The sequence below is a fragment of the Pteropus vampyrus genome, unplaced genomic scaffold (genome assembly GCF_000151845.1).
Source record: "Pteropus vampyrus isolate Shadow unplaced genomic scaffold, Pvam_2.0 Scaffold93, whole genome shotgun sequence".
NCBI lineage: Eukaryota > Metazoa > Chordata > Mammalia > Chiroptera > Pteropodidae > Pteropus > Pteropus vampyrus.
This window is the reverse complement of record NW_011888874.1, coordinates 3998920-4026547: the sequence shown is the minus strand read 5'-3', so window position 1 is coordinate 4026547 and position 27628 is coordinate 3998920. Positions and strand designations below refer to the sequence as shown.

The window sequence follows — 27628 nt, the reverse complement described above, 5'->3', positions numbered from 1 at the left end:
ATCTCGAGCACCTTAACACAACAAAATGCAGTCCTCACTCAGGCTCTATGTCCAACAAAGTTAGCAGGGAGTGGCGTGTGTGTGTGTGTGTGTGTGTGTGTGTGTGTGTGTATCTGTTCACTGATCACCTGGGGACTCCATCTCTGTGTGCTTCAAAGATGACTAGATTAGGGGAAGAAATTGAGCGGAACCACTTTTAGCTTTTAAGTATTTTCCTGAAAAGGACACATGTCACTTCTGCTCACATTTCAAGGCTGATGCAAGTTGCACGATCAAGTCTGACTTCAAAAAAGGCAGGAAAGTACGATCCTACCACAAGTTCATAGATGGTAGAGATGGAATATTTGTGAATAGTTTTAATAATTACTGTAACCCTTGAGGTTCCGATTCACTGTATCTTCTCCAAATCAGTCTATGAATTTCCTAGGTTTGGAAACCTTAGGCCTGTCTAGCAGATCTTTTTGGAGAAACTGCCCAGCCGAAGTTTGATTCCTTCCTTGACTTCTTAATAAGGGATCATAAGCAGAGGGTATAGGATTGCATTCAGCACACGTCCAGCCCAACAAACAAACTACTTTGAGTAACAGCTCTTCAAGAGGGAACCAAATGCAAAGTAACTGTTTTTCTTTATTCCTATTAACAACAAAATACTTCCATAATTTCACAGCCCATTGCTTTAAAGAGCACATATATTACAAATAAAGGAAATCCACAAACTTTAAAGATTAGTATTTATCAACACTTTTGTACACATACACAAATATTTTAATATAATGGTATCTGAAATGTTATTCATATAATTTTAGCACTGTCATAAGTATCAACTAAAAATGTTCTTTTCGATTTGGTAAAAACCATATATTTTACAATCTCCTATTTACATTTGAAATATGCTTAAATGTTACAAAAACACTCACTTTGACCTTTAAAATATGTGTACTAGGACTTGGTATTGAACATATTGTAACTGACAGCAAACAGGGTTTGCTTTTGAGCTGCACATTCATTGGAATTTCATGGCAAATATTCAGCTTGGCTTGTTCAACTCTGCTCAAAGGAAAAAAAAAATTCATAAGAAATGTGCAAATCCAGAGACTGGCAAAATTCTCAAGCTAGCGAGGTACAAAAAAATATATATATTAACACCATAAAAATTAAATAAATTAAATCTGTCTTTCTCTTCCCCGAGATTAGCTACGAATTTGGAAAGTCCTCTGAGAGGCGTGTCTGATGCTGCAGACCTTCCCTCAAATCTCCACGCAAGGTGAGATGGACACCGTGGGCGGAGCTGCAGTTGCCTTGCTAGTTACTCGAGTGAAGGTTCGTTCCAATCCGCGCTTTGCCAGGTCGTCCCTGTACGTAATCTTAAGACAGGGCAGAATGCAACACAACAAAAGAACACAGTAACAGAGAAGTTCATGTTAATATTTCCAAACACGAAATTAAAGCCCAGATAAGTTATTTATTTATTTATTTTTATTCCTCATAGGAAATCTGCAGATTTTGACAATGCACTTATCCAAGTAGCTCTGAAGACTTTTTTTTTCAAGGCCACGTCATAACCATTTTGGCAAGATTTAAAGTAGCATCGCAATCCTTTTCAACTCTCAGATACAAATCTACAAATGTTTGAGCAAACCTCATGAATGTATCTGAGTAAATCCGGAATTTTATTTTATTCTGAGTTTATAATTTATATTGTCGACATCCATCAAAAGAGAGAGACATCTGAAACCTCATTTAAATGTTTGCATTATTGGGAATACGAGAAAAAATATACCTTGACCTGATTTTACCTTTGAATGTAATGTTAATAAGCCTAACTCATACTTTCTTGTCAGATCTGTTCAAATAATGATTTGTAAACCAAATAATAATAACAAAAACCCAAGGCACCTCTACGATGTATCTCTGTACAGAAAAGACTTAATAAGTATTTACATTTCTAATTATAGAGATTTCCCCACTAACTCCACAAGCATTATCCTGCTTTAGTTCCACCCTACTTCCAAGATAGAATTGCTACTTCTGCCGCTGCTGAACACTCAGCATCTAAGTATCCTATACTCCAATTCATTCTCCTTATGGTCAATGTTGCAAGTTCTGCTTAAATAATTTGTCAAATAACATGCCCAAAGTGAAACTAAGAGCAATATGCCTTCGCATCTCTTCTGCTTGGGACCAACCATAACAGAGTAGAACTGTTCCTTTCTCCATATTGTATATTTGATGCCATTACCACTGTCGACTTCACTATGCTGTCATCCTTGTAAGTGTTGAAACAAACGTCAAAGGAGCATCTTATATTTATTTATATGTATTCATCCAGATATTTATATGTATTATTTGGCTGCAGTCAAAGGAGGCTTTTAATTTTTGGCCATTTGTAAAATCGTGTGGCATTCTGGCTACCTACAAAGGCAGTTATTGCCTACCTGTCACTTTAACAATTCAAACTACTTCATCTCAACACCAGCATTTTGCTCACTGGCATCCACTTTATCCTGTTCCATCTCTTTCCTTATCCTGCAGATTCTTTCACCAAATACGTGGCTTCATAATGCCCTTTGAGCTAAGACTTTCCTGGACACTCGTGGAGTGAAATACATAATTAATTCCATTTCTATTTTTGTATTTCTATGTCTATGTATCCATTCCAACTATGTTTCTATTTTTACAAGTTCAACAGTAGAATTTATCTTATCACTGTAATGACATATGCACCTGTTTCCAGAATATGTGCATGAATAATATATAGGTATGTGAAAATATTCATGAATTACAGATTACAGTTCATTCATGGATTACAGGATTATGCTAAGATATGACTACCCTTCTCTCTACTAGAGTTCAAATCCAAAAATTATGTTCAGATGCCTTTTCATTAAAAAAATTTGTGAAAAGCAGCACACAAAAATTATTTTGGTTATAAACAGGAAGTGAAATAAATATCATTTTTTGAATACTATGAACTTTACAGACCCCCATCCTTTGCTAGCTATTCCTGATTTCAGGAAATTGTTCATTTCAACCAACTTGAAGCACTTCTCAATGGTTGTCATGAAAAGAGCTTATTTTGCTGTAAACAATTTATGGTTTTGCTGTGGACAATTTATACTTATGATTGATAATTATCAATTAAATATTTCTTCCTCTACAATCTTCTTTGCAGAGTGAGAAGTTAATCTTTTATCCTCATTTTAATCTAAGGTGGAAAGGTGAAATGGCCATATAATAGAGTAAGTCATTTTTAAGGGATACTTTTTTTTGATGACATCATGTATTTTGTGGTCATTGTCCCATATATAAAAACCTGTGGACACATCCCCATAGAAGCTCAGGACCGGAAGAAAATTTATTTTCCCCATCAACAGATTTATTCTTTTACTGGATAACAAGACCTATTCAATCCATCGTCTTCTTTTCTTTGCATCAGTTTGCAGGAAGCATGGAGTTAAATTTTGCTTCTCTTAGCAGAGATTTTCTGGAAGTTATTTTTCTCCCCCCTTAATCACCTGGTCCTTGCTTTTGTCTTTTCGTTTTAGCACTTTGGAGTATAGTAGATCTTTGGTTTGGATACAAATGAACTCAAACATATCTTTGAAGTTGGGAGAGTATGAATTTTCTTTTTGAAAGCTAAGTTGTTAACTTTCACTTTAATCGGTAGACTTTTTATTTTATTTTATTTTTAAATATATTGACCTACCCTGAAATGGAAAAAAAAAAAAAGTTGTTCTAATTAAATAAAAACAAAGAGAATGCTAGCCACTATGGAGGTGTCCAGGGAAAACGAACAGCCAGGAAGAGATAGGTAGACCAGAAGACCACAAAGGACAGAGTATGTATAAGGAAAGAAAAACATACCACTTTTGCTTACAGTACTGAGGGAAATACTAGATACAGAGGAACAGAAGCTGTATAAACACGGACTGCAACAGAGCTGCCAGGAAAAAAAGAGAAAAGCATTTTTGCCTAAAGTTTCAAGTTCAGACACAATTTACAGCTGGAAACAAACATTTCTTTACCTCCTTTCTTAACTTTTAGATCCATCATTTGTTCTTTTTTGTGTCACTTTCAGATTTCTGACTTCCTCAAGCTATCAATGCATCTCCATTGAGTATTTAATTTCCATCAGCTTCTTAATAATCCTAAACCAATACTCCCTCCACTAGGTGTACTACCCAGGCAGGTTAATTCTCTTTAACATAAATCAATTAACCATTTCTTTCTCTACCTTCTATGGATGGTTTAAAATGTGGGTAGCAGGAGATGGAAAAGAAGAACAAAGACACAGACATGGGAAATGCAATTAGAATAAAAGATTCATATGACAAATTTCATATTTTGTGAATAGTGTTGATATGGGCCATTTTAGGGAAGAAAGGGGAACTAATAATACTTAATGAGTGGCTACTGTGCATGAGGCACTATTGAGAGATTAGTTCAAGTCCTCCCTGTCAATTATTCTGTAAAGAACACATCTAACTCCTATAGGGGACCATGGGTGATGAGATGCCAGGTAGAGTGTGAGGGCTGACGGATGCTGGGAAGCCAAAGTGGCTTTTGACCGCTTGATTCTCAGCACTTCAAAAAGCACTGTGATTACCGAATGTTCATATTTTGTGCATAGCCTTATAGAACATGCCAGAAATCACAGACGACTTGCTTGTGGCATAGGGGGCTGAGTTTTGTCACAACTGTGCACATCTGTAGGAGGCCCAGCCTCTGTAGAGGCATTCTTGACCTTAAAAGGCCATGACCCTATTCTGACACCCCTAGTGGGTCTCCACATCAGAGCCTCGGGGTCGGGAGGTCCTAAGTCAGGGCGACCGGAGCGGTAGCAAACCCTAGTGGGAATTCCACCTTATGTTCCTTGGTGTCTAATAGGGCTCGTCTAATCTAGAAAATGAATAGCTCATATAGTTTGGATAAACTTCTCTGAAAACCATGGAAAGCATCTGCGTTCTCTTCTTCCTTTTCTCCAGCACTTGCTCCAACCTGAGCTCGAGGCAGGAGGTGCAGTGCGTGGGGGAGAGAACTCAGCACCATGGCATTCGTGTAAGGTAGAGGGATTTCAGCAGCCAGGAAAAAGGCTCTTTCCGGTCCTTCTGGCACTGGGGATATACAATGGGCACATTCTATGAGTGGACAGCTCGGGCCACTCCAAGGAAAGCCTCACCTGCTCATTCATAATTGCAGAGAGTTCGCCGAGCATGTCCTTATAATGAGACCTCAGTTCTTCCTGGTACTCCAGCTGGTCCTCCTTGATGAGGCGCTCATTCACGTCCAGGGCCTGCCCACACGCATCTGCAAATTGCCTTCGGTGACAGCAATAAGCAACTTAACAAGCAGCCACAGAAAGTGGCAACTCAAAGTCAGGCTGCTGACGCACTATCCCACCCAGAAAGGGGCTGGCCAGGCAGTTTTCTGGGGGGCTCACGACTCCCTGTCTCAAAGAGCTCAAGGAAGAACGTTCCCACTAAGAGACGCTTACCTGAAGATTTCCTTCAAAAGCTTTACTTGGTTGTCAGGGTATTTCTTTGCGTTGGTTTCTTCAAGAAAAGCTCGCGCATAGGCCATTGGTCCAGCATTAACCTGTCGGGGAAAAGAGACTTGGCTGAGGATGGTCCCACTGACTCCACGAGCAGCTTCTCCATAGCCGGAAGGAGCGGCCACTTGTGCAGCAGTGGTGTGGCACCCCGATTCTCTCACATCGCCCTGTAGTCTACTCATTTGTTATCTGTCCCCCAAATAGTCCATAAGCCACTACAGGATGCTCCTGAGCTCCACTGCCATCCTTCCTGAATTTCAGTTCCTTGCCCACAATTTCACATTCCTGCCATAGCCAAATACTGCTTGAACTATCATTTTCTTAATATCTTTGAAAACTAGACTCCCTTTTATTTACTTAAATAAGTTTAATTTAACGTCTGTGAAATGGAATGTTTGATGTGCTAATTTTTTTTTATTAACATTGGAATAAACACATAACTATAATAAAAGACACGTCACAGTGGTAATGACATGCGCCCACCCCGGGGTTACTGGTTTCCTGTATCCACTTGATGGTCTGGTTTAGATTCTGGCACAAGGAGGCATTTATCGGATTTGCCGAATGAATGCACAATGCCAGGTCCTGTTCACGCTCCCGCACGTGACTACGCTCACACCAGTGAAGGAGTTGTATTCCTTAGTGCTCATAATCTTTTAATGTGACCGTGGGGCTTGGGAGCAGTAAGTCGACAGAAGGAAGCTAGTCGTGTATCTGAGCCGCCTTCAGATGTCTATGATTACCAGGCGGGGCCGGGGCGGTGGAACGAGTAAACAGTACTCATGTTTTCTTTTGCTTCTCCAGATCAGTCTCCGCTTTCCTCTGCTTAGCTATGTGCTGTCCCGTTTGGAGTATAACAATGGTTCTTTTGCCTTCTGAATTTTAGAATTTTATTATTATTACTGAATCAGCCATGGGGTCCACAGACAGGTAAGATGAGATCCAGGTCTGTATCAGGATCAGCATTTCTGAATTTTCCTTTTGTCTTAAGCTCTAATGTAGAGCTGTGTGATACTGTTTCTGGCCTGCCTTTATTTTAAATTTTAACATTTTGTTCATTATAGATTTTCGGTTTTACTTTTGATTTTTAAAAATATTGCATTACCATATTATTTTATCTTGATTACCGAGTTTTTTGGATGCCCCCTTAAATTTTGTGCCCGAGGTGAGTGCCTCACTCGCCACATGCTAGTCTCAGCCCCGACAGGGTGCTCAGCCCCACGGCTTCCTCCCTGTAGTCCCCTAGCAGAGGCCACGTCTGTCTGCCTGTCTTCAGCTGGCTCTCCCAGCTCTCTCTCTGCTCCCAATGATTCTTCTTTCCCCCAAGTCTTCAGGCTGAGGAAGGGTAATGGCCCCTCAGTCTTCACAGCCACATGGGCTCACCTCTGTGGGTTTTCCTAAACACTGCTCATACTTTTGCAAATAGTTTGTTTGTTTATTTATTTATTTATTTATTTATTTATTTATTTATTTTGTATTTTCTTTAATTACCTACTATGAGAAGCCCATCTGTTTCCTATCAGGACCTCGATAGATAAATATAGGTGCACATTTTATAAACTAATAAACATTTTTCAAGAAAACTTGTTTTTGAACAATTATGTAAGGCTCTTAGTGACAGATATTTACAAGCAAGCCATGTTTATTCATTTATAGTTAATTCACTTGTTAGAATTTAGAATACAGGACATAGTTTATCCAGACAAGATGGAAAGGAGGGTTGAAGAAGAAGAAATTTTATTTCAGCTAAACTTGAGAAAGGCTTATCTCCGGGTGTTTGGCACCATCTATGCGCATTTACAATGAAACTAAATCTTAGAGACTCAGATAAAAGTGTTAGATGCTATCGCAAACAGAAGAAAAATGTCTCTTAGACCATTTGCAAAAAAATTTCAAGGGCACGTTCTACCAGATTCCACCGGCCACGTGTGTCTCGGCTCTGGGCACTGCTTACCTTCACGCTGACACTTCCTTGGAGTTTGAGCTGCAGTCTGATCATGTCCACTTCCTCCATCGTGCAGAGCTGATTAAGCTCAGAAACTTTCTTGGACATCTCATCAATCGCCACCTCAATAGGATTCAGTTCTGTGCTCGACTGGCTTATGACCTGTATTCTCTTCTTCACGTAGGGGAACAGGTGACTTGCTGCACAAGAGCAGGACCAGAAAATCGAAAGGGTGAGAAGGCGAGTGAAGACTCAGGAGTCCCCCTGAAGACGCGATCCTGTATCTCCTTGCACACACGGCACCCTCCACCCTGCGTGTTTTTGTGTCTGTGAGTGATTTTTTTGTCCCATGTGCCATGTGTTCTCACACCACTTAACTTTTGTCCCTGCTTCTTTTGCCTGGCACGCTCCTCCACGCTTCGACTAGCCATGTCCTCATTCTCAGGGCTGGATCAGGACCTTTGTTTGGACTCTGAACACTGAGAAGATGATAGCTTCCATCACAACTTGTGATTCAAATAAAATCTACACTGCACCACAGTAAAGAAGTCTTAAACATATGTTGAATAGCATATATTATAATAGCTTTGTTTTAGCTTTTGAAAAATTTTATGTATTTATTTTTTTACAAAAGCTTTAGGAAGTTTACTGAAGGTGAATGTTTTTCCTAGTTTGGATGATATTTTTCTACCTATTGCATAATCCAGGAAACTTCATCCCTTGCACAGCTTCGATCTCATTCATCCAGATGCCTTTGTTCCTCTTTCCCCCACTCTCTCTGCCCTTAGAAGCCCCCTCTCCTGTGCCCCCACTTCATTTCTCCTACTGTGCTCACCTGAGATTCTTGCTTTACTTGACTATTTTTCCTAATAGGCTATGAGAACCTCAAGGCCAGAATCGGGTTTTATTTATTTGAATCGCCAGAACAGTGCTTGGCACCTAGTTAGCATCCATTGCATGCTGAATAAACGAGAGGACAACGAACTCACAGAATAGATCTAGATAGTACTAGAGAGAAAGCTGGAGATCTGTGTTTGTTTTACAGACGAGGAACCCGGATGAGTTCGAGAGTGGTTTAGGATCAATTCTGAGAGTTGCTAAAGCTGATGTAAGGGAGGGTCGATGCAGGGAGAGAGGAGAGGTGAGCCGAGAGTGCCTTTCCCAGGACAGACACCATGACCCCCGCGACTGGTGGATTTAATGGGAAGAGGTGTATAAAGTGACTCTACTGACAACTTGTTGTTCGGTTGACTTCTCAAGGGTCTTCCTCTTACAGAGGATAAAGAAGGGGAAATCTGCTCGTCCTGGCAAACATTTCCAAGTTAGCGCATTTTGGGAACTGGTCTGCGAGGTCAAAATGTCTTGATTTTCACTAATTGAGCCCCCAAAGAGAGACCTGAGCGGGAACCAGAGCCTGCGCCCCGCTGCACCTACTGGTCAGCACCGTCCGTCGCTTGCACTGCTCCTCCACGCCACCATGCTTCTTGCCCGACAGCGTGAAGGGCGTCTCAAAGACAAAGCGCTTGATGTTGTGGTGCATTTCGAAATCCGTCTTCCGGTCCTCTATTTCCTTTTCCTCAAAGAATGGAGTGACGTAGGTCACCTGGATGTAGGCATATTTGGGGTCCAAGTCCTTCGGGTTTACCTGTGTGAACAAGAGGGAGAGGTGAGCCCTGCGGGGCTCCTGAAAGATAGGCAGCAGCTCTGTACTTTCCCAGTGGCCTCCTGAGGGGGCTGTCCCTCTCCCCTTGCAGAAAACGGGCAATCATGTCATTTGGAGCTGGGTGGGACCACAGAAAGAGTAGCTGGACTGTGGTCAAGGAGCCAGATGGAGGTAGAGGCGGGACTGAAGCCAGCTACTTAAGTAGCTGAGGCATATTATTATTTAATCCTTTATTTTCTTTTTCCTCTGTAATGCATGTCCACACTTTTGTCTGGAATATGAGTTTCTTTAGAGTGGAACTATATCTCTTTGTTCCTCCACTTTTCAGCCAGGAACCTAGCTTGAGGCCATCAACTCCAGGCTTGTAATATGGAAGGAAGTTCCCGGTCTGGTTAGCAGATTAACTCATTAACTTATCACATGATTGCAAATGTTTTTATTTTCCATTTCTCTAATTCTTTTTATTATCTGAAATAAATTATTGTATATAATTTATTTACCAACTTTGCTTTGGTGAACAGACTTGACAAATAACAAGAAAGATGGGGCGGAGGTCTCAACGACAACAAAAAAATGCCAGAGAATTGCTCTTGTTTTCCTTCAAGTTCGGAAGACATGATTCTCAGCTTCTTTTCTAATCATTCCTTGGAAAAATTTCAAACTTATTCCAATTTTTTTCTATCCGTTTACTCATCCACTGCTTAATCAATTCCAGAGATTTGTGGAAGCTCATGAACTTATTTGCACTACTACTAATTCACATTGTAAGATGAGTATAATTGTAACCATTTTAGCAGATAAAAAATGGAGGATCAGAGTGGGCACCCAATTTCTCCAAGATGAGTCACCAGCTGATGAGCGGTGGCAGGGCGTGATGAAGACTCTCACTGTTCTGACACCAAATTGGGCATTTTTCTCATTCTTCTCGGAACTCTATACTTTCTACTCAGGAATGTCGCTGTGACAATGGTTGTAGCTCTGTCCATGTTTATGGGGAAGGAGATTGCATCTTTCAATCCTAGGATGGGAATGATGAACACGTTTGTAACAACTTCTACCCAGACTCAGTGATCTCATGGGACAGACTCCTCCAAATACCAGCTTCTTTAAAAGAAGACAGGTCAGAAAAGGCCTCTTCTGTGGCCCAATAAAGGCCTACGCAATTGGGTGCAAACCAGTTTTTCCAGCCCCATCTTCTGCCACAGTCTTCTATCCAACCTGTGTTTCAAAGACCTGCCATTCTCTAAACACGCCACCTCCTTCCATCCCTCCCTGTCATTGCATGTGCTGGGCCAGTCAGAATGCCCTTTGCTTCCAACAAACACCTTCTCACCCTGCAATTTCCAGCTCAGACATCACCTCCTCTGTGAAGCACTGCCCAACCAAGAATGAGCTGGTTGGAGCTGCTGCCCTGAGTTTTCCCTGTATGACTTGCACCATATCTCCCGTGGTACTTCATTGCACTCTATTTAATTAGCTGTTTGCACTCATCCTTCTCTCCTTAGCCCCAAGTGAGCTGTGAGCTCTGGGTGGAAAAGAGTCTTTGAGCCCCAGCTCCTATTTCTGGGCCTGACATGCAGTAGGTGCTGAACAGAGGCTGGCTAAAGGAATAAAGGCATATTAGAGGATTCTGGGTAATCTACAGAGGATGTAAGACTGCTTTCTGGAGCATGAGAAGGTTAGTTAGATGTTCGTAGGTTAATACAATGTAACTCTGCCACTATCACAGGGAGTAGATTTCAAAACTGGTAGACCCAGGAAGACCTCCATGACAGAATAAATACTTTTTTGTTTTTCCTCCAAGTCCACCATTGGGCCCAATCACTTTAACTCTTTGGTTGTTATACAAGTGCATATTTGCAAATTACCTATGGGAAAAATGCAGAATTTAGCGAGTTGTTTCAGTGATTACCTAAGGGTTATTCAAATAAGCAGGTATAATAATGTTTTTGACAAAAAAAAAAAATCATTAATCAATCAACCAATAAACAAACAAACAGGCAAAATAGCCCAAATAGTATAGGCAGTTTACTTTTCATAGTCAAGTAGCAAATAAAAAATAAAAAACTTTAATAAATATAGTTAAAAAAAATTTTTAATTAAAATTAATTCTTCACTTTTATGTAAATGTTGATTTCCTCTACCTTGTTGGAATCCTGGATTATCTTCACATTGTCTGCTCCGAATTTATCTGCATACAGCTTGAGGAGTCTTTGGGAAATCTCGGAGAGACCTGTCAGCTTAGGCTCTTTATAAATATACTCTTTACCTTCTTCTTCTTCAAAAAACCCCTATGGAAGACACATAAAGAACCACCAATTTTATTAGAGAACTCCAATTGCCTATCACAAAGCAAAATAAAATCCAGGTTTTGGTTGTCATCCAAGCCATTGATTAGTACCTTATAAAATCTAAATCAGAGAAAAATCAAGTGACGAAAACACAGTATCATGTTAGGATCAGTTACTAGTGGAAACACTCCCTAGCCAGGCCAAAGAACGTCATGAGATATCTCATACATATTTTCTCTATTTGTAGAAATCAATGGTAATACCTGCTTGCATAAATTTTGGAGGAAGAATGCCCTCATGTGGCAGCCTGGGGTAGAACACAGAGTCTGGAGAATTTTTGGCATTTTTCAAAGAGCTGTATCATTTTTAACAAGGTCTTCTAAAAGTCTTTGAAGCTAGCATAGGAAACACTGTAGGACACGTGAAGGGATCTAAATGGGTTGATATGCAACCTACATCATCTGAGATGAAAAACCACAACATTTGTATGGTTATCACAGAAATTACACATGGTATGCTCCCAAGTACTGTTGTTTTTTCAATAACTTTACATTACTATCGTCAGGGGCCTGATGCAAATTTGCTCAATGCAAATCCATTATTTAATTTACTAGTAGATCTTTTACATCCCTTGCAAAGCTAGATCTTACAGGACTGAAAACAATAAAGTAACTATGCCATCACTTTTATGCCACAGGAGCAAGTTGATTTTAGCCTCTATTAATTTATTTGTCTAATCTGAAACAGGGGAAGGAAAGAGTCCACTACCTGTGGATAACTAAGTCTTTCTAATTCCTTCTCTTCGAAGAGACACAGAGTATTTTTCCTGTGGGACACATGTAGCCTCAAAATACTAGGTTATCTAGAGTGAAGAACTTAAGGGCATCTGCTTTCTTCTGACTACAGAATTTACCTCAAAGAAAATGCTTTGGAGGCCTAGGTAAAGATACTGGAGATCACAAAGAATCTTAGTGATCTTTACTTTTAAAAAATATATTATCTTTGATTATTTAAATAATACTTACTGTATGTAAAAAGCATGGATCAAATGTTGCCATGCTGGATTTTTCGTGGCTAATGTGAGGTGACCTAAGAATAATGATGAAATTCACATCTGCATCGGTACCTTTACACCTGTGAAGCACTTTCACTCTGGTACCATCATGAACAGTGTACTTTGTATCATAAGCGGGCTGTAACTGTACGTTTGTAGAAGCCAAGGAACAAGGCACTTTGGCCAGCACAGTTCTTGTCAAGCAGGTAATTAATTGCCTCTTTTCTTGGGTATCTCCCAAATGACTTCGATTTTTTTTTTTTAAGTCGGGAAAGTGTCTTGTTTAACATCGTATGTCTAGTGTTTAGCACAGTGCCTGGTCTGTAGGGAGACGTCGCTCTACATTTATTAAATAAATAGATGGATGAAATAGTTCCAGTGGGTGTACATCTTAAAAAGATATATTTGCACCAGGTATAACTGGAAATGATTCCACTGCTATTAATAACACTGCTTTTACTAACAATTTCTTTGAGAAATGTTCAAGACTAAACACAGCCGATTATGAGTACTTTGACCCTAACCTGCTAAAAAAAAAAAAAAAAAAGAAAGTGATGTATGACATTGAAAGCTTGTGAAGCAGCTCCTTGTTGTACTTGTAGACTATGTAGGGGTGGTGGGGGCCTGGCCTCATTCCCTCGGGACTTCCAGCCTGCTCTGCTTTTTCTGTTGCTGTCTTTGTGGAGTCTTGTCTTATTCAAGGTCAGAAGTTAGTAGCTAAAATTGACAGACTGACACATCAGAGAAATAAGACTTCTGAGGCCATCAACCAGAATCCCCCTCAACCACCCCAGGGCAATAGCTAAAGCAATATTTATAACTTCCATTTCAGTGAGAAAAATGTCTCCAAGTCCTAGGAAAAGATTTTCCCATCACGGTGTGAAAACAAGCACAAAGAGACATTTTCTCTGTGAAGTTTTTTCCCTAATACTTTTCTGAATCCAGAGTTAGCAGAAAAGGAGTGTGGGAAGCAAGATTTTATTATCATTACTCTGACCTTTGTGCATGACCTGTGACTTTCATCCCTACTCCTTGGTCTGGAGGATAGGAAATAGTACAGACTCAGAAATTTATTGGGAGGCCCCAAAGACAGTGCCTGGCACACAATGGGCCGTTGGTGAGTGTTAGCTATGATGAGGAGGATGACAATTATAAAGTAGAAAATTCTGTGTCAGTAAAGCAAGTCGAGTTCTGGCTCAGATGCAGGGAAATAGCTTCACTGAGTTTCGAGGGCTTGAAAATACATACCTTCATCTTCTCTTGCATAGAAACTATACTTCCTGTTTTATAAAAGTCTACTGATGCTCATTTTGACATTTTGGTAAGTAATTGATCAGAAGAAAATAGATTCAAAACTATCTATCTGTCTGTCTGTCTATCTATCTATCTATCTATCTATCTATCTATCTATTTATCTATCTATCATCATCATCTATCATCTATCTATCTAATCTACCTAATCTATCTATCTATCTACCTACCTACCTACCATATCATATATCTATCATCTATTGAGCATGAAGACTTAACGTACTGAGAATATTTTATAAAACCAGTATAAAGGAGCTGTAGTAGAATAAAGTATTTAATTTGCTGTCTGCCGGGGACTGTGAAAGAGCTGTTGGAGCCAGGGAAATGGCAGCTCTGAAAATGTTTGAAATGCACGTTCACCTTTTATCCAAGGAAACCGTCAAAGCCAAGCCCACTGAGCCAGAGGACACTATCTTAAAGAAGATTTCAATTTCAGCTCTGTCTATGAAATAAATGGTTTATAAGTAGGAACACAAGGTGATGAAAACCCAGGGGCAGTTTCTCTTTTGTTTTATTGCCAAGGTGATGAGCAGACTGTGTTTCAAGGCAACAGGAAATGTAACCTCTGCATTTCCCTTACTAGTTTGGTTTTTTAAAATGCCCTTTTACAATGCAATAAACACCCTGATCTGTCAAGGTTAGGAAAGAGCACATATTCTAGTTAAACGAGGACTTTGAGTTAGTAGACTTAACATGCATGGATTAGGAAACTTCAGTGGATTCTGATAAAAATGACTTTAGTAAACTGACAACTAAAGTCATTGACTCCTCCTTAGATGTTTTTGCAGGCACTTCAGAATCTTGCAGTGCCCCTAGATCATTACTGGGAAGTCAAATACAAACGCTCCTGCTTTTATAGTCAATTGATTTCGAGGTCACAAACAAAGGAATGTATTGAAAGCAGAATCTAGTATATAAAAGATGGGTCAGAAAACATTAATAATAGGCTAAATGCTAAGAGAAGAAAGGCTACAAGAATGCAGAGAGATGGTTCCATATAAATACAAACTCAATTACACATACGTGTGTGTGTGTGTGTGTGTGTGTGTGTGTGTGTGTGTGTGTGTGTGTGTAGTGGCTTTACAAACTATACACTCACTTTTCCTCCTTTCCCTAATCTGCTTTATATTAAGATTCTGAGATGCATCTACACCCATGTAGACATGAGTGAGAACCAATCTACATCTTTTGGTGAATAAAATAAAATTTCCCCAGGCCTTTCACTTAATTCATTCCAGGGGCATCTGCTGTTTTAAGTTATGCAATGCACATGTCCCTGCTTGCGTTCACACTTAATATCAGAGCCTAAAGGTTTCACTGATTACAGTTGATATTTGATCACTACTGCTGTTTTGTTACTCTGGAAATGAATACTTCATAGGTACTTTGGGGATGCTTTATATAGGCTGTTCTGTGTAAAATTTCCATAGGCAATGATGATGCCAGGGGCTGCATTAGAAAATTCATGCTATGCAAGACTTGCGTTTTTAAAGTTCTAACTTGTGTGGCTCATTGAAGACATAATATTAACTACTCTCTTCAAGACTATAAAATAAAAGCGCCATCTATCTGGGACCCTAAAAGATTTACCCAAAGGCCTTTGCGGGGGTGGGGGGAGCGGAGAGCCTATTGCGTATGATATTCGCATAATCTTTGTAACACAATTGCAAGACATGTCAATCTGGATACTAAAAGGTGAATTTTACAAGAACATAAAGAATCATCATAAAAAATATTTTTGATTATAGGGATTATGCTAATAAGTTAGTCAAGACTTTATCTTAGATCTTTGGAGCTTTCATTCTGCAACGCCCTGGGAAATGTCTAAGTCTATTTGGTTTTTCTTTATCATCAAGTGTGAAGTGAGATGCACTGTCTGTCCTTGCTCAACATAAAAACTCCCACTTTCTATTTGGTGTCTTGGGACAGGTATTTGAACAATAATGACCAAGATTCTAAATTGCTGCTTATCGGGATGACTTTCATGGGTTCTCCTTGTTCAAAGGCAGCGAGGATTTGAGCTTGGGTCCATACTCCCATCTGCGGATTTAACAGAACACTTTGCCTTTTAAGCTCAGGTTGAAATTTTTAATAAAAGACAATTGAGAATACTGGCAGTGTTAAAAACAAAAAGCCAGGCATACAACCAGCTCTCTATTGAGGAATCTGTGAAAAGAACAAAGTTAAGTCATTTGAAAGTTGCTCTCCCCAAACTTCCCCATCGCCCTCTCAGTCTATTTAGTATAGGGATGTTCAAGTATTCATTTAGTAGGTGAGTTAAGGACCCACGACCCCAAATTTATAAGTGAAGGTAGAAAATATGGTATGGATGTGGGAAGGGACTTAAAGAATTACAAAAAAGTATGTACCGCATAGACAAGCAGAGTTGAATATGGACAACGTGTGGATATTGAACGAATTTCTCTTTTCAGTTTAATCAACAATATTTATGTTGAATCACATGAAGTTGCCATGTTTTTCCAGTTAAAAAATAGTTTAATATGGGCAATTTCATATGGGTCAAAATAACACTAAGAAAATTGTGTCACAGAGCTCTAGGTACTGGCACATTATTTTTGTCTTTGCTTGTCCTCTAAATTTCTGACATTGCTTCTTTCTGCATCTCAGAGGACTTGACCAATTGAGTAAAGCTTTAGTTCGCTGTCCATCTTTTGTAGTTGGAATTAGTGTCATCACCTCTGAGACTGCTCAGAGCCACCACAACAGACAGCCCTGCTCCCCCACGATACTCATCTGGAAGGTCCCCGTTAATGGCCACCACTCCAACTTTTGAAATCCTTACCACTGTGCTTTTCTTAATCAGCTGCAAATCTCAGCGGCCTCAAATTTCCAATACTGAGTCTCCTATAAATATATTTCAAATATGTGGTACCCATATTTAATCTCTGTGCATGTGTGTGTGTAGATTTTCAGACTATACCTAGTGTTGTGTAGAAATGTACTATATGTGAAAAATAAGGGATACATTTTTGTAATTCAGATATCTGGAGTAAATACGATTTAGTTCAAGAAATGCAGGAAGACCGCAGACTGAATGGAAGCAGGATTATCTCACCTTTGTACCAGACGCTGATTTGCACAAAAACGTTAAGATTCAGTAAAACCATACACAGGGAAGTGTAAGGATTATTAGAGCATGCAAATGGGAGAGAGAGAGAGAGAGAGAACTTACCACAGCCTGGAACAACCAAGACCAAAAGAAGGGAAGAGCAAACATCTGCATTAAAATCTAGTTGGAAAGTAGCCTGATTAGTTTCCATCTGCTCTGTAGCCAGTATCCTAGATATTGGCTGGAGAAACCACCAGTAGGCAATCTGCTTTTCATGAGTATTAATGGCAGTTGATTACTTTTTCCATTGGAAAGATCGCCTGAAGGGTGGAGACTCAAATCTAGGTTGGCCAAATGCCCGTCTTGTGTGTTGCTGCTGTGCTGCCATTCCCTGGAAGCCCTGTCTTTCCCCTACACCCCCCAATTCCACTTCCTCTTCCCGATCAGGTTTTCTGCCGTTTTTCTTGCTAATGTTTCTGCAAGGTCAAAAATTGTTTATTTTTTGTTTCTTATTGTTTCTTGTTGACTTTCGAGATATCATTTCGCTTTCTTTCTCCTCCTCTCTTGCACATTTCTCTCTCCTCAACATCCGCTAAGTTCAGAGAGTTTAGATTCTTTTCCAGGGACCTCCCAAATCTGTAGACTGTCCCCCCACATCCCCATTCCCCACACCACTACTTTTCTTTGTCTCCACAATCCTGGTGCTGCTATACGCTGGGGGAAAATCTGGGTTGAATTAATCTGTTTAGGTGAGGGCTACTCAGTATACTTTCCAGGTAGAGAGCAGCTATGTTTTTAAATTCAGAAGTTTGTTTTTAAACCGCCTTTGGTGATTAGAGGAAAACAGATGTTTTTCAAAAAGACTTCAATGGGAAAGCATCTAGAATGACCATGCTTTATTTGACTCCTTCAGTGGGTGTCTTAAGGATCTGAGGAGAACAAGAAGTTATGTGCAGCAGTGACTTATATGAGGAAAGGGGGAAAAAAAAAAAAAGAAAATGAGAGGGCTGAGTTATTCCAACTGTGAACAGATGCGAATGGAATGTTTATCCACAAGAGTAATAGTCTGAAATGTGTCTGTTGAAATACGATAGTGTTATGAGCCTTCCTGAAAAGAATGGGATGATCCTTGGGTTTATCCCACTTAAAGCACCACTCAGAGACATTCATTATTAATATGTAATACAATCTCTTTACGTTCAGGCCAGTGCTACGGCTGGCTAATATTTTCAATCTTGTTCATTGTTTATGCAGTAAGCTGAGAAATGTAACTTTTAAAATTATATCGACCTGCAGTATGGACAACAAAACAACCATACAGTGTTCTGCCTTAAAGCAGTGAAAGTTTGAAAGTAGGAACAAAGAAAAGGCATGATTATAAAGTCAAAAGCTCATGGCTTTGACATGGTGGAGCCCCCAGGAATTCTTTATATCCTAGAAGGCTATGAATTTCATTTCTTAAAACATGTTCAATTTAATTTCACTTTACTATACGACACAAACCTATAATTAGATATTTTGGAGTGAACTGAGAAGAGAAGATGCTGAAAAATAAGTGTCCTCTTTCTCCAAGAAGTTAGAGATCACCGTTTTAATTCAATCTGCGTAAAGACCCATGGAGTTTTCTGCCCGGCACTTGGACTCTCAAACTGAGGGAAACACTCAAACGTACCCAGACACACCTACCTCCACCCCCACAGCCCCTCAGTCCTCTAGTACATGTAGTAAGATGTCTCATAAAGAATGAAAGACAACAATGAACTGCTCAACAGAATTTACGGGCCACGGCGCTGCTTCTGGTGAACTCACCTGCCCGTAAAACGCCACGCGATAGTACCGACCAAACAGTCGCTTCTCTGAATTCACCACCTCTGCGACTTTCAGGTATGACCGGTGAATGTCATAGTAGAGATCTGACAATTTCTGAAACCATAAATTGAAGGGTTTCATGAAGATGATGCTGACATAAAAAAATAAGGAGTTTCTACTTTTGAAAATAGTAAATAATTGACCAATTTAAAGTAGGATGTTTGAACTAACTTCTAGGTGTTGAAAACTTACTTTGAAGTCTCTCTGCTTCTCAAAGACAGCGATGATGGGTTTGTTGACATCAGCGATGAGTTCATATCTCTCAGACTTCCAAAGAAACTCCACACACATATACAGCTGTTCCACCAGGATATTCTGCAGTTTCCCAAACCAAAGCAAGATTTTACATGATTAACATCCCTGAAGCTTAGTTTCAAAATTATTGCGTTGTCAATTTTTTTCATAGTGAGATTTCTCTGTTCCCTATCTTTATTATTCACATTTATATCTAGACAGCAAGGGACTGTGGTATCACCTGGATTATTCCCTTTCCCTCACTACCATCACCTAATGAGTCCCTCGAATGTGCTCATTTAAATCTATGAAATGCCCACAGACCGGTCTAGCGCTTTCCATTCCCACTGTCATTGACAGGCCAAACCCCTGGTTTTGTACTCTTAGATCCCTGCATTAGTCTTCTAGCTAATCTGTTTCTCCACTCCAAATGGTCCTATGTGCTGCTCCCTGCAATCTTTTTCCTAAAGCATAAATCCGATCATGAGATCTCCTCTGCCCTAAAAATCCGTGAGAACTCTACTCTCTAAACTGTTGTCCAGACTCTCTAGCATGGCATTCAAGGAGCTCCGTAATCAGGCGCCAGCTCACCTTGCCGTGGCCCCTCTCTCAGCGCCCTGTGACTCACCTTGCATTTTGGCCATATCATACCGCACTATACCATCCTGAGAGCCTTCGTACTCTTGCCTGTTCTGTTGCTACACTTATAAAAACTTTATCTTCTCATTGGCACCTTCACATCTTATCAAATATCAAGACCCAGCGCAAAAGTCTGGGGGACTTTTATGTCCCACCCATCTTCATTCCAACTACTTCCATGTAAAAAAATTGTTCCCCTTTTAATCGCAGCCACGTAAGATGCTTATATTTAGAGTTACTGGCTGTAAATTACTGGTCTCAGATTGGCTACTCCCCACCCTGAAGGAATTTTGTCTTTCTCAAGATTCTAAACTCTTTGAGCACTGGGATTATGCCGTTTTTATCTTTGCCTCTCACCCTTAACTCAATGTCTCACATACGCTAGTGATTTAATAAATGTTCAACTGAATCAAATTATATACCCTCTAAAGCAAGTGGATAATATTGTTGGGATGTTTTCAACAGTATCTTTTTAAAAAGGATTCTTAAACATTGTTTGAAAGAGTTAATTTAAATATGTAGTTGCATTTATTGTTTTTTTACAATGTACATTACATTACTGTAGAACTATATGCAAAATTTCATTAAAATCCACCCCCAAATTTGCTTTCTGTGTCCTTATTTTCAATCTATGTAATATTATGATTTTTTAGAGTTAACTTATGTAATATTTTACTTATTTAATGAGGGGAACTCTATTTCCTTCACCAGAATTGTTGCTAAGTTATTTCCAGTAGAAAGATTCTTTTTATTAGTAAAAAATAACCCTGGGTTGCATTCTAGAAGGAGGTTTTCTGCAGAAACTAGTGAGTCGTTCTGTTCAAGTGTTTTTGTAAATAAACTCTCTAATGCATTAATGCATTAAAAAAAATGTTGGGACTAGCTCACAAAAAGTTCAGCATTCCTTACCACATTTACCAAAGGTCTAGAGATTATATACCTTATAGAAGAGCTGATCATAGATAATTGGGTCCATCTTAGAGAAGTAAAGTTTAATTTAAATTTTCATTGAAAATTATGCTTTATCAATGGAATCTGATATTGATTAATCATAGCTTAATTTTTGTCTGCATTTCATTTTGCTTCAGTCATATTATATCAACTTTATTTGATTTCTGAATAAGATTTTCTCTCCTCCATTTAGCTAACTGTTGCAATTCGATGAATCTTTTTACTCGATTACTGTACACTAGATCATTTAGGTCTAACCTCATTGTATGGTGTGTCTTGCATTCCCGAATCTTCTTTCATTGCTCCTTCTTCTTTAATATTTGGTGTAATGCTCAGAAAAGCTGGCCAGCCCATGGAGAACATGCCTTGAGAGGATCAAGCAAAATGCAAAATTATTATTTGAGCCAAATCTTGCTTGAATTAGATAATGCCTTTCTTTATAACATTACAAGTGGTAGTATCATGAAGCTCGCACTAATGATTATTGCAATTTAATGAAGTTTACTTCATGTCAATGAGATGGTTAGATTATGACTGTTGATAAATATTTTCTGCCAGGCAGTTAATGTTCCCCTGTTTTAATTTTGTATTATTGTCAAGTGACACATTTTCTTTAAGAAGCTGGCATGGGATTATGGACAGAACACAGGATTTGTAGCTTGATGCGGGCCCTCTGTTCTTTGAGTCTATCTGCCTCATTTGTTAAACTGGAGACATTAATATCTATCTCAAAGGGTGGTTGAAAGGACTCAAAACATTAATATTTGAGAAAACATCTGGTATAGTCAGTACCTTATAAAGATGGCGCCCAATACTCACTAACTTTTACTCTTTTGCTATATCTATAAACTTTCTCATTTTTTTTTAGCTTTTGGCTACCAAGACTAAAAAAATGATCTGGCTCTATAGATATATAGGAAAACAATTGTTAATGGGTAACAATCCATAGAGGAGGGACTGCATCTGAATGGTCAGGAATATGAAGAATTATGAGTGCACTCTGATGTGACAGATCAGCCCTTGAACTTTGGCCCCTCCACAAATTAGCCATGAGCCCTGGGGCAGGTTGTTTAACTTCTTCTTTTTTTTTTTTTTTCTGGTAAACAGGAGGTGATAATAGCACTTAAATTACAGACTTGTTATTGTTAACTAATTCACATATTGTCAGTGCAGAGCCTCGTGCAGTGCCTTATATGGAGCATGAGTTTTTTTAAGTTATAGCTAATGCTTTTGCGGGATATTTTTATTTTTAATAATCAGCTCATTGGTTATGTAACTAAATTATCACCTCCAAAACATTTTCAACATTATAATGATTATTGCAATTTAATCCTTGCATTAATACATTCTATGTTCCCACTTCTTTATGCTAATATTCCTTCTATAATTAAATCTATATTAAAATACATGAGAACTGATTGTAACAGGAAAAGTTATAACACACATTATTATTATGATGATCATTATTACAGCTATAGTTTCTGGAGTTGCCTATATTACATGTATTTTTATGTACACATTCCAGTGAAGGGATAATTTACTCCTTTGACTAAGAAACATCTAACATTAAATAAAGCATACCGATGACTTCAAATACACGCTAATGGATATGAATATATGTTACTGCATCATAGATGATCGTCTTCCTTGAAGTTTACTAAACAAGTACATTCTTTTCTCAATGGGTATATTATATTCTAATATTACTTCAAGTCTAAAGGTGGGTACTTAATTTTTTTTGAATATTAAAGTTTCATGTAACATTTTGGGATATAAGTTTCCATAACTTCTTAAACTGAAATCTAATTTTATCTGGTTTCTTCAATTTTGTTTTCAGTCAGAATTGGAAATAGCTGTTATGGAACTGTATAGTATCTGATTATGATAAAAGACAAATGGGGAGGAAGGGCATGTTAAATAAAACAAGGATGATTTGGGGACTTGTATACAAAAATAAAGCTCAAGAGGAAGTGAGGAACTGAGGGAGAAGATCTCTGAATTTTAGTGTGGACATCAGCCATAATGCCTCATCTGGTCTCATCTCCAATGTCCCCAAAGAAAGGACCTCACTGTCCCACAGCTCACTTGGTCATTTGGTTCAAATGTCTTATTTGCAAAATCCACCGGGACCCTTAAAAATATGTATACGTATCTATATTTAAAAGAATAAGAGACCAATTATGTTTCCAAAAGATTGTAACTAAAGTCCATTTACCTTTGGTTTAGGTATTTTGATCTTAATATCTAAAGATTTGTTTCTGTTTTTCATACACTGAGTTTTTTTACTGCATTTGAAAGATAAATTATGAAATTGACTGCAGTTTATAATTTTGGATTTGAATAAACTTTTGCAAAAGAAAACACATTAAATGTGTTAACTCTATTGCCAAACTTTTTACAAAGAGTAATTCTCTAGTTATCATTACAAAATCTTTTTTATAACATTAAAGGTGAAATATTTTTCATGAAAGAAAATCAATACTGCAAATTATTATATTTTATAAGTTATCAGAATCAGTTTATGCTTTTAAAGAATGGAATATGCTGATTATAAGTAGTCTTGTATATACACTATATTTATGTCTCTATTTTTGCATCTCTTTTTTTGAATAAACAGTTTTATTACATTTTAAAATTAAAATGGATTTCTCTTGCAGTTTTAAACAATTCATCAAATTCTGAATAAAATCTCAAAGATAACTTAGCGGGCAAATTGGTAACAAAATACTGCCATAACTCATAATAATATTGGATACAAAGCAGTTCTATTTTCGGAGAACTTTTCAGTAATCTAAACTTGATAAATTTTGAATTCGGATGAGATTTCTGAATGCTAGGAATTTTGTTTATTTTACAGAGGAATTCATGGAGGTCTGAGACAGTTTTCGCTTCTAGGAATACATTTAAGAGTTCCGTTGAAGTTTAAACAGCAACTGGGCTTCCTGTGCACTGGTCCATGGGGTAAAGGAGCTCGGTTAGACCACTCACTTCCTCCACTGGGAGTTGTTAGTAATGGGATGCTATCACAGGGATGGATATCCTCCAGGAGCAGGGATGGCGTGCAAATCTTTTCCATTTTCCAGTAACCTATGGTAGTGCAAGATGAGGTTAGAACATTGCTACAGGTTGGTGTTAATTCAAGCTACGTATCAATCGATATACAAAATGAACCATTCTCATTTTGAACTAAGAAGCCAACCAGTTAGCCTTGTTGTATTTAAGATAAACACAATAATGACATGAGAGTTAAAACTTAAAAGTACAACAAAATTAGAAATATCTGTGAAAATTAATGCTGCTTAATAAAACATAACGGAGATTAAGAAAATCTAAAAGTAACAGATGAATTTTAAGTTAGTTTTCAACAGGCCGATTTCTGGAAGTTTTTCCCCCTCACACGGTCATCTTACCCTTTCTTTTCAGGTATTCTGCGATGAGGGCTGCTATGTGGATGTAGCACATGGCAGCCTGCAATAAAGAAGAACACAGTCTCAGTGGAAGGCACGAGCTAAATTTTACTATTTATTTAATTAGGACTAATCTTCCAAAGTGAGTCCGTATTCCATGTCAGAATATGTGGAGGGACCCTTTTCAGGATGGAATGAAACATGAGAATCAGATTTCCAAAAATTTTACATTCAAGAATAAAACACATTTTTGGGCTTTTTTTTGTTTGTTTTTTTTGGGTTTGTTGTCTTTGATGTAGTTTTCAGGAGAGTGAATGAGCTAGTCTGAAAATTTTTCCCATGGAATCATCTTCCTTCTTTCATATCTAAGTCTCTCTCTCTCTCTCCACATATATTATATTCATATATAATATATATATTATATTCACATATAATATGTATATATTATATATATTTTCAATCCACAGTTCTCTTTTCTTGCTAGAACTACAAGCTATAGCATCTGGGTCTAAACTGGAAGATGCAATAAGCTACCTTCTTACCTTTTTCACTTCCGGTAATGACCCCCACTCAAATTTCTATTGCCTTTAAAATGGTCACCTCACAAGGTGGCACGATTAAATAGCATGGCCTAATGTAACATGGGTGCTCCGCTAACCAGATTACATGGGTGACACTTCGTTGTTCTCTGAAGTCTCCCATAAAGCCTGAAACATGGCTGAACACACATTAGAACTTGACTTATTGAATAGTCCAAATGACTTCAGCTTTTCCCTTTGAAGATTTATGGAGGAATTTCTCCATTTTCAGGGCTGTCCAAGGGAAACAGAGTTTCTCATTTTTGTCCTCATCAAACAGACACCAGGCGAGGCTCTGTTTCCATTCCAGAGTCCCTCACATGTGTTTAGAAGAGCTTCAGGTTTGGGGACTCTCCTAGACAAATCAATCTCTTCTCAAAGGGGGCGTATTTCTGAGATTAAGGCAGAACTGCCCCACGTGGTGTCCGGAAGCCACCAGCGTGCTATTAACTGCTGCATATAAATCCACCCAGGGTTTAAACTGACATAAAAAATGTTAGCTATTGATTTATGACCTTCACATAGTGGAGATTCTTCACTGCTATGACTCTCGGAGTGTCGATTTTTCCATCGCCAGTTCTGACTAGCTGCAAATGAGGATCAACCTGATGTAAACTTATGGTGGTGGCAAGCTTCCCCACCCAACTCCCATGGCAGGGGACAAGTCTGACAACACAGAACATTAATTTATATAACTCTTAATTCACAGACACCTTTACAACGATCCTCCTTGGCCTCAGGGTTTTAGCATTTAGTTCTGCATTATGAAGCCTACAATTGCAATTTTCCCTACAGATTCTGGCCTCTATTTGATTTCATTTATGTGGAGTCAGGCAGCCTTGATTCCCATGTGCAAATTTAATGCCCATAATATATAATTAGGTCACATCTAGATTAACGGTAGCTTTTTATATTCATGCTATAAATGAAAATCCAATTGTCCTGACACAAGGAACAATGCAATGGCGAATGACAGCTTTTGCTAAGCACCTCGGACAAGTCTCCATTTCTTGCGTGAATCTTGGCCATGCTTTCCAGCCAAGTCCTCCGTAGCTCAGGGGTGCTCGCATAGGAGTTTGCCAGGCTATACTGGAGGTCCACCAGCATCTCGGGGTCCTTCTCATGCTCCTTCATCTGAGCCGTGGCCATCAGAACAGTCCTTATACGTTTAGTCAGATCTTTCACCTCTGCTGGGAAATTGCTGTTCTTTGGAAAAGAGAGAGCCTGGGTCATTATCTGTTTAGAATTCATATGTTAGGCTGTTAATTATAGCTTGGCATCACAGTTTGGTGCATCCTATATGCCGTTCATAAATGTGTATGTTCTTTATCTATGCATTCTATGTATTGTGATTGTGATTATACACATTTAAAAGTAAGACTTGTAATAGAATCCTTTCTTTCATCCTCTAGCCCACCTTGTTCCAGTAATAGCATCCTGATTGTCCTTTGAGAGGCTCTCCTCTCTGGCTCTAGTTCATGTGATTTGAATGGGTCTACTTCATTCCCAGGCACCAGGGGTGGCACATGATACTGGCCTGGCCAATCATATTCTTTGATCCCTCAGTGATTGGTTTAGGGATGGGTAAATGACACAAAGTTGAAGTAAAAGATTCAGTTCTGGGACTTTAATTGGCACTATAGAATAAGGTGCTTTTTTCACTCATAGAATACTCCTAGTGTCCTTAGAATTTTTGAGAGAGTCAGCTCATGGGGAAGCCTGTACGTGAGATAAACAAAGAGTAAAGCTGAACTGAGATGGGTAAAAATAGAGGCAGTAAGTGGAGAGAATCTGAAAACATTTTGATCACTGGGTTTAGTCATGCTAAAGAAGTCAGGCTCTACACTTAGACTTTTCAGTATACTGACTAAAGGAGAAGTCTTTATAAAGTTCTAAAAGAAAGATAAGATAAATTTGGCCAAGAACGAGATTATGAAAGAATCACTACATTTCTGGATATTTGTGGCCAGTTTTCTTGTTACACACCATTCAACTACACATCTTGGAAATTCCACGACAGGTTGCACGCTGAAAGTATGAGTTGATTATCAGTTCAAAGAAGCAAACTCAGTGTAAATACACAAAGTCTTTAGAAACATGATGTTGAATTATTTGCATTGATTCAGATACCTCACAAAAAATCAAATTTAGTTCATTCTTAATTTTTCAAAAAAGCCCACAAAGCATTTCTTACTTTCATTTGCTTGTCTCCATTAGCAAAATTATTGGTAATTGCAAGGGAATGTTGAAACCGAGAGCCTCCAATCCCAGCATCGGCTATTAACTGGCTTACAGCCTTGATGAGCTGGAAGAGAAAAGAAAAATGAAATCTCAATAATAAGTAGCTCAGAAACAGGAGTTTTAAAGAAATCCATTGGCTTGAGTGAATGTATCATTAATTTTCTCTCCATCGGCCCAATGAATGACATCTTTATGTATTAAATCTTTAGAAGGCCATGTAATCTAGGGCTTTTCTTATAGTCTTAAATACTTAAGAAAGGTTGCAGAAATCTTAGGATACCTCGAAAAAAGAAATTTATGCATTTAGAATCTGGCGGGATTTGGCGTCTTAGAGAAAGTGATGGTTTCTTGAGCTGTGTGTTCTATATAATTCTATTCCTTGGCAGAAGAAAAAATATGGATGGAGCTATGGGCTTCACTGATTTCTGCCCAGCTGCCCTCTTCCTATGAATCTGAACTGAGTGTGAGGGGCATCTTTAAAGAACACTCCGGCAGTGGCATTGAGAACTGGTTGTCCTGGGGACAGCAGTCTTTTGTCAGTGTTGACACAGAGGAGTGGTTTTAACGACGGCATGAATGAAAATTGGCAGCACTTACCTGTAGGTGGGATCGGACAATTGACTTCTGCTTATTAAATTCAAAATTCTTCCTCATGAAAAAGTATAGAAGTGCCGATGCTTCTGTCTGGGTTGACCGTGACCTGTGGTTACAGCATTTTAGGACTTCGTAACAGAATGATCCACACAGGTCAGCAGGCCCTTGAAAGAACGCTGCGGGAAACTGTGGAAACGGAGGCGCCGAAGTGAGCAACATTCCTTTATTTG

The 27628-nt window shown here is 38.7% G+C and overlaps 1 protein-coding gene across 4 annotated transcripts in view; it reads right to left on the bottom strand.

The window, feature by feature from the left end:
* Positions 1-607: 607 nt before the first annotated feature.
* DOCK10 (dedicator of cytokinesis 10) overlaps positions 608-27628 on the bottom strand; it is a 187111-nt gene continuing 160090 nt past the window's right edge. For 2 of the 4 annotated variants that reach the window (XM_023532931.1, XM_023532930.1), the window contains 14 exons: positions 27402-27584; positions 26758-26868; positions 25554-25769; positions 23989-24046; positions 23567-23665; positions 20837-20943; positions 18947-19069; positions 18695-18808; positions 11304-11450; positions 8931-9141; positions 7506-7696; positions 5495-5595; positions 5180-5318; positions 608-1364 (listed from right to left, as the gene is read on the bottom strand). In XM_023532931.1, the coding sequence (XP_023388699.1) occupies positions 1248-1364; positions 5180-5318; positions 5495-5595; positions 7506-7696; positions 8931-9141; positions 11304-11450; positions 18695-18808; positions 18947-19069; positions 20837-20943; positions 23567-23665; positions 23989-24046; positions 25554-25769; positions 26758-26868; positions 27402-27584 (1917 nt within the window). In that variant the 3' untranslated portion in view covers positions 608-1247. The remainder of the gene's footprint in view (positions 1365-5179; positions 5319-5494; positions 5596-7505; positions 7697-8930; positions 9142-11303; positions 11451-18694; positions 18809-18946; positions 19070-20836; positions 20944-23566; positions 23666-23988; positions 24047-25553; positions 25770-26757; positions 26869-27401; positions 27585-27628) is intronic. The other 2 variants (XM_023532929.1, XM_011364078.2) reach the window with 1 other exon arrangement.